The 15,132-nt window shown below is 37.8% G+C and overlaps 1 protein-coding gene across 1 annotated transcript in view; it reads right to left on the bottom strand.

Annotated features, from left to right (window-relative positions):
• LOC124594781 (RNA demethylase ALKBH5-like) overlaps positions 1-15,132 on the bottom strand; it is a 115,448-nt gene that overhangs the window by 35,490 nt on the left and 64,826 nt on the right. The window contains exons 5-6 of the mRNA XM_047133188.1: positions 5,543-5,623; positions 3,860-3,958 (exon numbers count right to left, since the gene is read on the bottom strand). Coding sequence (XP_046989144.1) covers positions 3,860-3,958; positions 5,543-5,623 — 180 coding nt within the window. The remainder of the gene's footprint in view (positions 1-3,859; positions 3,959-5,542; positions 5,624-15,132) is intronic.

The raw sequence follows: 15,132 nt of genomic DNA on the forward strand, positions 1-15,132 counted from the left end.
TTTCCCTAAGCAGTAAGCAGTTAGCCCTATCAGTCTATTAGGTTTACTTTGCGAGCTATTTTGTAACCCTCCCACCCACTTAACTTTATAGCTTAGAATCTGGAGGTTGTGATGATACAGTGATTAGCACTCTTTACCATCGAGTAATCTTTGCTACTTAACATATGGATTGTAAGTAGTCTTAAGTTTTCTATTGATGTTGAAATGAAAAGATCTTAATATTGTGTTTTGTGATGTGATACTTTAAGAGATGTTTGTTCCAATTTCTGTTCCATGGATCAAGCATGGGGTGTGGCACTAGCAGAAGGATCAGTTTACCAGTTATCAAGCTGCTCTCTTTGCTGGTCAATATACACTATGTGATCAAAAGTATCTGGACACTGCCAAAAACATGTGTTTTTCATATTAGGTGCATTGTGCTGACATGCTGCCAGGTACTTCAAATCAGCGACCTCATAGTCATTACACATTGTGTGAGAGTAGAATGGGGCATCCGCGGAACTCATGGACTTTGAACGTGGTCAGGCCATTGGGTGTCACTTGTGTCATATGTCTATATGCCAGATTTCCACACTCCTAAACACCCCTAGGCCCACTGTTTCCGGTGTGATAGTGAAGTGTAAATGTGAAGGAACACGTAAAGCACAAAAGCGCACAGGCCGACCTCGTCTGTTGACTGACACAAACCGCCAACAGGTGAAGAGGGTCGTAATGTGGAACAGGCAACCTCTATACGGACCATCACACAGGAATTCCAAACTGCATCAGGATCCACTGCAAGTACTATGACAGTTAGGTGGGATTTCCTGGTTGAGCAGCTGCTCTTAAACCACAAATCACACCGCTAAATGCCAAACGACGCCTCACTTGGTGTAAGGAGAGTATACATTGGACGATTGAACAGTGGAAAAATGTTGTGTGGAGTGGCGAATCACGGTACACAATGTGGCGATCCAGTGGCAGGGTGTAGGTATGGCCCATGTCTGGTGAACATCATCTGCCAGCGTGTGTAATGCCAACAGCAAAATTTGGAAGCGATGGTGTTATGGTGTGATTGTGTTTTTCATGGAGGGGGCTTGTACCCCTTGTTTTTCATGGCACTATCACAGCACAGGCCTACATCGATATTTTACGCACATTGCTTCCAACTGTTGAAGAGCAATTCAGGGATGGCGACACAATCGAGCACTTGTTCATAATTCACAGCCTCTGGTGGAGTGGTTACACGACAATAACATCTCTGTAATGGACTGGTCTGCACAGTCTTGACCTGAATCCCATAGAACACCTTTGGGGTGTTTTGGGACGCCAACTTCGTGCCGGGCCTCACCGACCAACATTGTACCTCTCCCCAGTGCTGCCATTCACCAAGAAACCTTCCAGTACCTGATTGAATGTATGCCTATGAGAGAGGAAGCTATCATCAAGGCTAAGGGTGGGCCAACACTACTGAATTCCAGCATTACCGATGGAGGGCGCCACAAATTTTTAAGTCCTTTTCAGCTAGGTGTCTAGATTCTTTTGATCACATAGTGTAGGTGTTAAAATGACTGCCTGTTTCTAAAGAAGACGTCCCAAAGATTAATAAGATTCTACAGAAGACGTCTGAAAGATTAATAAGTGAAACAAATGAAATAATTTTAAATGTAGGGAAATAAAATATGTAACCAATTCACATTCAGATTTAGCCATGAGCAGGTAAGATCTGTACATGTTGTAAGTCTTCAATCTAAAGACTGGTTTGATGTAGCTCTCTGTGATCTTCATACTGAAGATTGGAGGGGAAGAACCCAGGGCACTAAGGACTACCAGGTCCGTTTTCATCTTTGGTTTCTTCTTCTCTTCCTTCATCTCCTTATGAGATGTTGATTAGGTAGGAGCAGTATCTAGATAAAAGTCTGGTACAGAAGAGAATTAGGCACTCTGAGGCCTGATGTCTGCAATTTCCACAGATGGCTTCATTTGCATATGTAGAAGATACGTGGTTACATTTTATAAAATTTAAGTACCTCATGGGGTACTTAAGGTTTTACGTCGCACTGATAAACCATAATCTTAACTTTATCTGGCAGTAAATAAACTCTAAAACCCAGGATAATTCCTCCTAGGTCTACTTTGTTATCTTCAGGCTTTCAGTGGACTTGACAGATAAGATGGATGCAACACTGTTCCCAATTAGCACATAATTTCTTGTCCATTTACAGTATGAAATCACAGTGGAATATAATACCTTTGACCAAATTTCAATTCCTGCGAGGATATTATCTAGTTTGTTGTAGCTTCACAATGCCCATGACAGAGGGGCATCCTGATTTTATTAGCAAGGATCCATTCTGCATTTTGTTTTACTGACCTCCCAGAACTTCCCGTCAATTTCCTCCACAAAAAGTAATGGCTTATTATTTAAAAGTTCAGCATTGGTCCTGCTACATAACAGGAACCGAGGCACATCTCGCTATTGTTTGACAGGTTCGTTTTCATTTCGATTCATACATAATGAGAGAAACTTATTGGGATTATATCCTTCTGCATTAAAGTGAGTCAACTGCTTTGACTAGACTGCTAGGGACATATGGCCACCAGCATAGTTCTCTTGTTGTGACTGGTCTTCCGTAATGCCATCCACTCCAACCAGAGGCTCTCCTTATGGGTACCACCCCTCCTGGTATGGAGGTCATTGTCTGGAGTCCCTATGTCCCCCACAAGACAGAAACATACTCATCAGCATTCACACACCAAAACTGTGTTCAGTGCATAGTCAAGGAGCTACCACTGTACAGTTACCAGACAGCCACTCACAAGGACTGTCTACCGTGCAGAGTATTAGGCAAGCCCTGTGCTACTGAAATAAATAAATAAATAAAAACTACAAAATCTGAAAATAATGTTGAGGTCAAACCCAGGAATGGGGCCATTTATAAATAAACTGAAAGGGGACATATATAAAAACTGAAAGCAGATACCGGATGTATGGGAGAGATGATATCAAATAAGGTATATCTTGAAAATCAAGTCAAAGAAAAATAAATAGTCAGGTAATAAAATTGTGACATAGGATGAAAAAATGCTGCAGCAGCTAAGGCCCCTATGCTCACCATGCACATACACAAGAGTTAAGAGGTCCCTGGGATGATTGAGCAAGGGCTTATACCTTACTTCTCCTAAATAAGATGGAAGGAACTGAATCTTCCCCAAAGCAATTTACAGCAGGTCCAAAAGTCCACCAATCAAAAAATCTGAAACATATCTAGTGTGTCTACTACTGCTGATTGTGAAAACTGGAGGGAAAATCTTGCCTTATCTGCCATGCAGGCCCGACTGTGGCACCAGACCTCCTGTTTGGGCCACTAAAATGTTATCACCACTTTTAAGATACAGAAACTCCGGAAAATTTTTTGATTCTAATGGTTGGCAAAACAGTAACACATCAAATAAGTTTTACTGCCAGGAGTGCATGCCCTTGTTGAAAAATCGGTAAAATGGGTAAATTATACAGGAAAGTGAAAGATTACTCACAAATGTTGAGACAAACTTCACTCAAATTCCTTGTGAATTGAAAGCAAACTAAATCAAGGGGAACCACTTTCAGAGTGGTCCTCACATATAGGAAAACCAAACTTTCAAAATATTGCGATGAGCTACTGACAGTGTACATTTAATGCTGTAATGGAAAATTGTAGGAGGTCTTGGAGTGCTGATCCTTGGCTGTTATAAAAAGCTTTTTCAGATAACATGGAAAAAACAGTTACTGTTCAGTCTGAGTGCCGTATTGTGTAGATATCTAACTAAGTAGTCACTTAAAGAGAATAGCAAGTAGCATTCAACAAAATTCCAGTATTAATACATAAATACTAAATACCTTGACAGGCCATTAATTTCTTGTTGTCTTGTAGATGCATTCATTGGAATAGGTGGTATCACTTCATCTGGCGCTAATCGTGGTGCATCAGGAAAGACTCTGTAAGAATCACACAGTGTATTAAAATTTACCTTGAAAATATTGGCATATTCCAGCACTAGATGAAAAGTGACAATAGTGATTTCACTATAAAGCATTTTTCAATAGGCATATGATGAGACACTCCTTAAATGCTTTCAAGCTACAGTGCCCAACAACTTTTAATGCACGAGGTAAGGCAATAAGGCTCGTGTTATAAGTGCACTGACAATATACTAAAAACACATATGGATACAAAGCACAGTAGAAAAATGAGATTGGGACTCAGATGAAATTGTGTACGTATGAAGCCCGCACAACAGAACTACTCTACCAAAGGCTTCTGCCTAAACAGACTGTTGCAAGCACACAAAGCAGTCTTTATGTGCTGTACAGCAACAGTTTAGCTTACACAATGTTACCACCACATTTCTTTTTTTTATGTATCTCTAACATGCATTAACTTATAAGCATGTATGTAGAAAAGGAGGAGGAGGAACAAAAAGAAATGGATGTAGATTTATTAACAGTTGACAGCAGCACAAAAATTTGAGAATATCAGTGCACAAATCAGTTTGAAGAGTAGTTCTGATTGTGTTACTTTGTCTATAATGTAAGCTGAGGGTTGTCTTACTCCCCAAGAAGGAACAATGTTGAAATTTTCCTCCTCCTACATGAAAGGAGACATGTAACAGAAAAGTCCGCCCATCAGCCTGTTCCATGTAAGGCACTAAAATTATCAGCAACCAGACAGGGGGAAAAAAATGAAGTCTGTACAAACATCCATTAAGAATCAGAGCATTGCTTCATACTACGTCAGTGTGTGCTGCAGCTTCCATATGACTCTCCAGGATAGTGGGAAATTCAGTACTGGAATCAAAGTCAAGCAAGGAACTTTAGCCTCATCAAAATTATATTCAACAGGCCTAGAGGGAGTTCTCACAACACTAAACTGGGGGAATGGAAGAATATGCATGAACAGAACATATGTAAACTGCCATTTTGTTGGGTATATTGCCCTGTTTGCCTGTGATATATATTAACTTCAACAATGAATGGAAGTTGATAGAATGGGTTTAAAAGGAGGCCTTAAAATTTTAATTAATGACTTTTTGAGGCTGTTAAATAAATACTTTGTAAAGAAAACAGAACAAATCAAGAATGAAGTAACATAACCAGCTGTCAAGTTTTTGTACCTAGGTTACTTGAATGCGACTAAATGGACAGAAAAAGTAATGGTATGGAGTGCTTTTGGTAAACTATATAGATACTGTTAGAACACGAGGTGTGCTGTAGCTGTTTAGCTATAAATATAAACAAAATATTTTCAAATAATAATGCTTCTGAATGACAAATCCAACCTATGTTTGATTACAAATTCTGTAACTGCCTATACAAACTGTTTAAAGCAGGTTTGATGTTATAGATAGGCCATTTCTGAAGTCATGACCATTTACGCATAGAAATTCTAACATCACGGTTTCCTTCCCATTAAAACAATCACATAATCTAAAATGACAAAATAAAATAAAGAGTAGATAGAACAAAAAAACTTTGCAACAGTATTTTGTTTGTTATATAACTTCTATGTGTGCAAAGAATTACCTTCTAAGTAAGATAACAGCACGCCGAGCAATAGTATCTTCAGGCCTCACACAATGTGTAATTTCATCTGCTGCGAAGCCACTGTGTACAGAAAAAAAAAACATTACTGCAGTTTTGCAGTATTAACAATTTATTTTTACAGTGTTAACCATAAAAATATAATTAACAGTGTGTTTAAAATACCTTGGCTATCTTCAAATTTGCCAAGAGATGGTTACTAAAGGTAGCTATACAGGTTGATGTAAATATGTACAATAGCTCAATACTATACAGTTCCCACTAACTGCTCTAGCAAATAATATACCAATGGATATAACTGCATATAACAGTACTACACTAATGCAGACCGAAGCTTCAGTCATGTATGTCATATAGTGAATAAGCCTCATCATGTGTGTCAAAAGAACCTCACCTACCGAACTTGCGCAGCCTATGACTGGTTAAGTTCTATTATCTCATTAAATCTACTTTTTAGTTAACATTTCACACCTTGGATCTGATTTCCTTTCATCGTACACTTAACAGGACCCAAATTTTATTATGCTATTCAGGTACATCTTGAAATGTTGGTAGTAATGGGTGTTAAATTTAAGATAACATTTCCAGTTAATCTCAGAATTGAGGGGCATTTTTTCAAAACTCAACGTATTAAAAAAAATTGAAATGGGCATGGTAATGGCTTAATGTCGACCTTTTACATCAATCCCCGAACCAAGTTTTAGCAAAAGTCAAATACTGCTGAGTGTATGAACGCTCCAAGTCACAAGGTTTTAGTAAAACACGATACAGGCATTCTAGCAGTTACAGCAAAAGTTGGCAAATGAAATGCAATATAATTACTCTCTAGTGTCTCGGCTCTTTCCCCAGCAAGCAGTTAACAATAATGGAATATACTGGGTGTACTAAGCAATGTTCTCATTGTTTTAACTGGTGGAAATAGTATTGCAACCAGATTTTGTCGTCTAACACCTGCAGCTTACTTTCCGACAAATATTCACTTGACACTTAAGTGTATGTCTACAAAGCAGTACTGAAAGCAGATGTAAAATGGATGATGATCCTTGCGATTCTGGAAATGCATACAACCCAAAGAATGTTCTGATAGGAGAAAATCGCGACTGAAGAAGAGCTTACATTGACCTCAAACGAAAAACAAAAAGTGTAAAAAGGAACCTAGCATTAAATGCAATCATGAACTTGAGGTTTTGTCTTCAAAAGCTAAAGGAATGAAATAGTGCAAAGTTGTTTAACTCTGCTGCAAAGATATTCTCACTTTCACCACCACCTGACATCATTAAGGATACAGGGTACTTACAAATGGTGGGAAAATTGAAATATTTTTCATGACTTTATCAAATTTTATAGTCTTTCCTATATACAGGGTGTTACAAAAAGGTACGGCCAAACTTTCATGAAACATTCCTCACACACAAATAAAAAAAAAGATGTTATGTGGACATGTGTCCAGAAACGCTAGGTTTCCATGTTAGAGCTCATTTTAGTTTCATCAGTATGTACTGTACTTCCTCGATTCACCGCCAGTTGGCCCAATTGAAGGAAGGTAATGTTGACTTCGGTGCTTGTGTTGACATGCGACTCATTGCTCTACAGTACTAGCATCAAGCACATCAGTACGTAGCACCAACAGGTTAGTGTTCATCACGAACGTGGTTTTGCAGTCAGTGCAATGTTTACAAATGCGGAGTTGGCAGATGCCCATTTGATGTATGGATTAGCACGGGGCAATAGCCGTGGTGCGGTACGTTTGTATGAGACATATTTCCAGAACGAAGGTGTCCCGACAGGAAGACGTTCGAAGCAATTGATTGGCGTCTTAGGGAGCACAGAACATTCCAGCCTATGACTTACGACTGGGGAAGACCTAGAACGACGAGGACACCTGCAATGGACAAGGCAATTCTTCTTGTAGTTGACGATAACCCTAATGTCAGCATCAGAGAAGTTGCTGCTGTACAAGGTAACGTTGACCACGTCACTGTATGGAGAGTGCTACGGGAGAACCAGTTGTTTCCGTACCATGTACAACATGTGCAGGCACTATCAGCAGCTGATTGGCCTCGAAGGGTACACTTCTGCGAATGGTTCATCCAACAATATGTCAATCCTCATTTCAGTGCAAATGTTCTCTTTACGGATGATACTTCACTCCAACGTGATCAAATTGTAAATTTTCACAATCAACGTGTGGGCTGACGAGAATCCACACGCAATTGTGCAATCAAATCATCAACACAGATTTTTTGTGAACGTTTGGGCAGGCATTGTTGGTGATGTCTTGATTGGGCCCCATATTCTTCCACCTACGCTCAATGGAGCACATTATCATGATTTCATACGGGATACTCTACCTGTGCTGCTAGAACATGTGCCTTTACAAGTACGACACAACATGTGGTTCATGCACGATGGAGCTCCTGCACATTTCAGTTGAAGTGTTCGTACGCTTCTCAACAACAGATTCGGTGACCGATGGATTGGTAGAGGCGGACCAATTCCATGGCCTCCACTCTCCTGACCTCAACCCTCTTGACTTTCATTTATGGGGGCATTTGAAAGCTCTTGTCTACACAACCCCGGTACCAAATGTAGAGACTCTTCGTGATCGTATTGTGGATGGCTGTGATACAATACGCCATTCTCCAGGGCTGCATCAGCGCATCAGGGATTCCATGCGACGGAGGGTGGATGCATGTATCCTCGCTAACGGAGGACATTTTGAACATTTCCTGCAACAAAGTGTTTGAAGTCATGCTGGTACGTTCTGTTGCTGCGTGTTTCCATTCCATGATTAATGTGATTTGAAGAGAAGTAACAAAATGAGCTCTAACATGGAAAGTAAGCGTTTCCGGACACATGTCCACATAACATATTTTCTTTCTTTGTGTGTGAGGAATGTTTCTTGAAAGTTTGGCCATACCTTTTTGTAACACCCTGTATACATTATAGGCTTTCAAATGAAAAATGACCTATATACACCAAATTTTAAAGTTACGGTTATATATGACGCCATGCCCCCTTTATTTCTGTTACAGAAACCAGTATTATTTTGAAAAGAACTGTGAACTTTGTTTCCAGCGATTATATGTATGATACATTGTATGTGTTGGTAACAGTGCACGTTTCTAGTGTCTGTAAATGATTATCTTTGTTAGTATTTACTTTTGTTTCGTTGAAGCACTTTGTTCACGTGTTACTGAATGTTTGGTGCCCTAGTGCTACATATATTTGTGGAAGTACATATCCCTTAGCGTGCAATAAATACGAACTAGGCCATGCATCAAGAAATACAATAAAAGGAAATTCCATGGTAACCAGTTCACAAACAAAGCAAACCACACTGTTGAAAGTAACCTATGTATCAGTTCTTCACGGAAAAAACTTCCACATGACACACCTCCTGGTGATTCAAATTTTTGCGTTAATAATGATGCTGTTTGTAGTGGATTCTTTGATAAAGGCAGTGGCGAAATGTAAACAATGTAATGATGTAGGCTGTTTGGAAATAACTGAACAACAAAGTAGCACGAAGGGTTTAGTGCCAAAAAAAAAAAAATTTTTTTGTGTGCATATTTCATATGACGTGAATTTGAAGTTAGTGCATGCAATGAATGCAACAGGAAAAGGAAAAAAAAAAAAAAGCTGCTCAAATGTTTTGTGGCTTGATGGACCTTCCTTCTTCCTTCTTCCTTCCTTCCTCCTCCTCCTCCTCCTCCTCCTCCTCCTCCCAGTATGTTCAGCAAGTACATCAAAATAGTTTTAGGTGCCTTTACAGTTGTGTCTAAAGCATCTATGAAACGTGCAGTAGAAGAAACTGTAGATATTAGTGGAATCAGGGACATTGGTGATGGACTTTATGGGACATGGCAATGTCGAGGACATCGTTCCTTGAATGGTGTTTTTAAGGGCTACTTCTCTGAATAATGGAAAAGTTGTTGATGTTGAGTGCTTATCTAAGTACTGCCACACCTGCCATGGTAACACTGAAGGACATATTGGACATCAGTGTTCTAGGAATTATGATAGTTACAGTGGAGGTATGGAGTGTGATGGAGCTCTAAAAATATTTCAGAGGTCGGTGCCCATTTATAACTTTATGTATATGAAGCATCTAAGCGATGGAGACTAAAACTTTCAATAAAATTAATGAGTTCAATGTTTACAGTGATACCCTGGTAACAAAACTGGAGTGTTGTGGACATGTGCAAAAGAGGATGGGTGCTAGATTGAGGAAGCTACGAAGAGAAATGAAAGGAAAGTTGCTCTCTGATGGAAAATCTCTCTCTGGCCTAGGCAGGTTGACAAACTGGAATAGACCTCCTTTGGAGTTATTATGGACTGGTCATTAGACAAACTGCACTTCTGAATGATGTTACAGCAATGAGATAATCTGTATGGGCCACCTACTTTCATAAGTTGTTCACATATGACTATCCCGTTCATGGACTTTGCCTTAAAGGAGCAGATTCCTGGTGTGGTTACCAAAAAGCAAAAGAATATGGTAAAATATACCACCACAAGCTTTCTCTTCCCGAGCCTGTTATGAATGAAATAAAACCAATTTTTAGAGATCTGACTGACCCTGTTTAGCTCAGTAAATGTCTTCATGGGGACGCTCAGAATACAAATGAAAGTTTCAACCATTGCATATGGGAAAGATTACACAAGAATGTTTTTGTAGGGCTAAATAGATTAAAAGTCAGTTTACTAGATGCAGTGATATGTTTCAATGATGGTGTGAGAGGAAGGTTGGAAGTCCTGAGAAATTTAGGAATAAAATGTGGCTCTAATATAGAAGATCAATTGCTTGTGTGTGACAGACAACGGGACCATGAAGCTGAAAGACTCGCTCTTCAAGTTACCTAAGAAGCAAGAAGTGCTAAAAGGAATACCAAAAGGAAGCTTGAAGATGAAGAAATGCTGCAGGATGAAGACTATGCTTCAGGAATGTTTTAAGGCACAGTTTAATTGGACGCATATCATCATTCGCAATTTCCCACAAGTTGTATTTTTCAGAATTCAGGTACAAATATTTCCTGAAGTTTATAAAACATTGCTCTAATTTTTTCTGTAACTTGCAATAGTCCATACTTATATAGTACACCTAAGCTCTATTGCAGAATTAACTAAATTATACAAAAAAAACATTTAATATGCAAAAAATTATAAAAATTAAAATGTAAGTTGTGATATTTCTTATCCTTGTAATATAAATAATAGGTGGAATTAAATAGGTCTAGTACCTCAGCCATAATGTCATGCATATCTGGTAAAAATTGGTCTCCTTCAAATGTATAACATTGGATTAAATGTTACCTCAATTTGAGGAAGCATTTTGGAAAAAAACATTGCATCAATTTCTTTCTAATTTTTTAATAACCGTAAGCACGTTCAAAAATATTCAGAATACTTCTAATTTGTTTAGAAAGTGTGCTGCATTACCTGATATCAACAAAAAATCTGTAAAACATATACATTATAAACAAGTGCCTGCAAGAAATAGGTGTTGATTTTTACATAAAAATGAACCAGAAAAGTACCCTGTATCATTAAATAAAATGGCTCAAGTTAAGTTTCTGCTAAAATTTCTTCACCTTAATGCAGAGTAATGCACACCCAGAATGCAAAAAGGAAGAAAGCAATGACAGTGAAGTATACCAATGGAAATAAGAATGGTGAAGTAGTGCCTGTTTGTGCTGCAGCTTTCCAACAAGTATCTAGCATCACATGATAGGTTATCTAGCAAGCAGATGAGATGAGAGGAAGCAACAGAACAGGAAGGGGTCATAAAGAGGTAACAATAGCCATTAAGAATGTTGTTAAAAAATATAAATTCAGAGAGAGCCACCAGGGAAGAGGGAAGTCTGCAAGAGGTTATTTGCCTCCAGATTTCAGTCAAAATGTTCAAGAGATTCTGCGAAGATAAAATTTAAGACTGGAACAATGCTCCTTATTAAAATACAAGCATGTATTTTACAAACACTTCAATCTATCATTCAGTACACCTGCTCCAATTCTAATGTTCATTTAATGGAAATAAAAACAGAAATACATCTGCAGAAGAAGAATGAATTACAAACTAGACATTGATTACATAAAATTTGTGCAAAGTGGTTTTATGATGTAATGAAGGAAGAAAATTGAAATGTTATTGAGATTTGCTTTGACATGCAGCAAACTGTCAGTCAGCAAGGTTTCTTAAATAAATCTCAGATTCTTGTGGCAGCCAAAATAAAAACAGCTGTGCGACTGTGATGCTTACAGTGTACTTGCAAAAACAGCACAAGATTCAATAATTTTCATGGTCATAGCTACATGCCTCCAAACTGTTTGGTAGAACTGAGAAGTCATACAGAAAAAAAGCATTTTGTCAACTAAAGAATATTGATATTGTAGAAGAGGATGGTACTCTCAAAGTTCTAAACACAAATTAGTGTGTTAAAAATCTCAAAGATAGTGCACAGAAAGTACTAAAATCCAAGATACCATTCAAAATGACCAGCCTGCGAGTCATCTCATACAAGAAAGCACAGAAAACTGTTAATGTGTCTGGTCAGTATGTGATACATACTCTGGACACCCAGTACAAATGGACATCCTGAGACGAAAGAAACCATGCTATCCAAAATACTAACATCCACCCATTTACCAAAACAAAATGTGGTACGCACAGAAAAGAAGAGAGATGTGTGTGCCTTGCTAAACTATTTTGAAATTCCAGATCATGCCAAGGAGTTTTACAAAGATGTCCTAGATAAATAACGCATAGACGTAAGGCAGAAAACTTGGCATAACAATGTGATTGTGGCTTTCAATACTTTCATGTTATTCATTTCATAATTCATGTAGTACTGATAATAAAGATATCAGCTAAACAATTATGTTAAAATAGTTATCTTTGCTATTATTCTATTATGCCACTGTATTTCTATTATTATTATGGCCTACACCAAAACAGGACTGGGAAGGGAAGATTGGTACAGCTGATTCATGAAAGTATGGGGGGGGGGGGGGTGAATTTTGAGCCACACATGGTCAAATATCCGTTGTCATAGGTAGGAAAAGTAAGTCTTTTTAGGATAAATCCAGACAACAGGCTCCCCTGCCTAAAGAATAGCTTTGGCACTTTAAAAAATACTGAAGCAACCACTCACAAGGCAGATTTTAACACCTCAAATATCACATATACCAGATGTTACAAAGAAAAACAAACCATTGGAAAGAGTAACATGGGGAATTTCACAGACTTAACAATCCTCCATCAAAACATGCAATCAGTAAAAAAATAAAATACAACTATTAGAAGTTGAGCTCCAATCTTTGACCTACAAAGTAGTTTGTATTATTGAACACTGGTGTAGAGAGACAGAAATCCAACATGTAGTATTATCATTATATGAAAAGGCAAACTCTTACTGCAGAACTACTTCAAGAGGTGGAGGATCACGCATTTACATCAGAAAAGGAACACAGTTCAATCAAGACATGACCTTAGTACAGTAAGTGAAGTCAAACACTTTGAAATATCAGCTATTGAATCAACAGGGCTTGATATCACCAAGAAATTAATCATTGTGTGTGTGTGTGTGTGTGTGTGTGTGTGTGTGTGTGTGTGTGTAGATCTCCCAGTGGTAGTGTGGACACTTTTTTCAATAAGTTAACAGAAGTTCTCGATAAAGTCTAAAGTACAAAGGTCAACATAATTCTGTGTGGGGACATTAATATCAACACTAATATCATAAATGAATCTAGCAGCACCTTCATAAATATCCTTCAAAGTTTTGCCATGTCCCTATTGGTCAATAGTGCAACAAGGGTTACCATAACAACTTCATCAGTAATTGACCATGTGGCCACAAATATGGACAGGGAAAAATGTGATGCAGCTGGAAAAGATCTATGACTATCAGACCATCTCTGTCAAACAACAACAAGAATAATAAAATCAGGCATAAATCATTCCCTAAACTACAAGCCTACAAACGACACCTATCAGAAATCATAATAAAAGATTTTTCAAAAGAACTAGAAAAACAAAGCTGGGATGAAGTGTATAAGGAAACCAATGCGAATATGAAATTCTCTAAATTCTCCACACTGTTTAAATTGAACATTGAAAAGGCGTTTCCAAAAGTATGCATGTCTGTATCAATGTCTTACAAAAACAGATGGATAATAGCAGGTATTAAGAAGTCCTCCCGAACACTTAAACACCTCAGTTCCATGGAAAAGACTCGCAATGATCCAGAATTCTTAAATTTCTATCATAGATACAAAAAAATCTATAGGAAGGTGACGACTGCTGCAAAAAAGTCATTTACTGACAAAATAACATATAATGCAGAGAATAAAAGCAAAGCAGTCTGAGATGTTATAAAAAAGGAAACGGGGAGGGGCAAACAAATGTAGAATAACATACTGCTAAGAGAGGGGGGGATAAGGTCATAAATGATCCACAACACTTAGCAAACTATGTAAACGAGCATTTTTCAAGTATTGCTGAGAAGTTAGAGCAAAAATTCCCCCAAACAAATAAAACACCTGTAAATAATATTGCACTAAATACAATGAGGTTACTTCCAACCAGACAATGAAGTCATTAAAACTGTTCAAAAACTAAAAAATAAAGAGTCAGTAGGCTTAGATGAAGTAATGAAACAACGCATAGGGATTAGACAAGGCCCCTTAACAAATATAATAAAAGAATCCTTCACATCAGGGACATTTCCAGAGCAGATAAAACAGGCAAGAGTTGTACCTTTGCTTAAGAAAGGTAATGCAGAAGACATAGAAAATTACTGGCCCATTTCACTGCTGTCACCATTCTCAAAAATGATAGAACAATTATGAAAGATAGATTAATGAATTACCTGAATAAATACAATCTTTTAAGTGAATCACAGTTTGGTTTCCAAAGTGGCAAAAATACACAGTCTGTCATAGTAGTATTCACAAAAGTTTTACTTGATGCTCTTGATAAAGATGAGTGTATCACAGGCATATTTTTGGATCTTTCTAAGGCGTTTGATACAGTCGAACATAAGATTCTATTAAATAAATTACAAGCATTAGGAATAAGAGGGGTAGCTAATGACTGGTTTCAATCATACCTAACAGACAGGATACAAAGAGCAGAGGTAACACATACTTCAAATAAATCTAAATATTTAGTAGAACACTTATAAGAACCAAAATACGTTAATACAGGGCTTCCGCAAGGTAGCGGGTTAGGACCAATACTGTTCCTGATGTACATCAATGACTTTCCCAGTAGTGTGACTCATGGTGCGAAACATTCTCTTCGCCGATGACAGCAATATTATAGTCACTAAGAAAACAAGAGAACTCCTTGCCAAGAAAGCAAATGAAACTCTCAACGAAGTTTATGATTGGTCAATAAATAATAAAGTGACATTGAACATAAAGAAAACTAATGCCATGAATTTCAGTTTGAAGAGGAAAAATGAATGTTAAATTAAACGTACATGGCACCTCTATAGACAGTGCAACAAATGAAAAATTTCTAGGAATGAATATTGATTCTCAGTTGAAGTGGTGTGAACACACAAAGG

Source organism: Schistocerca americana, chromosome 2, assembly GCF_021461395.2.
Source record: "Schistocerca americana isolate TAMUIC-IGC-003095 chromosome 2, iqSchAmer2.1, whole genome shotgun sequence".
Lineage (NCBI taxonomy): Eukaryota > Metazoa > Arthropoda > Insecta > Orthoptera > Acrididae > Schistocerca > Schistocerca americana.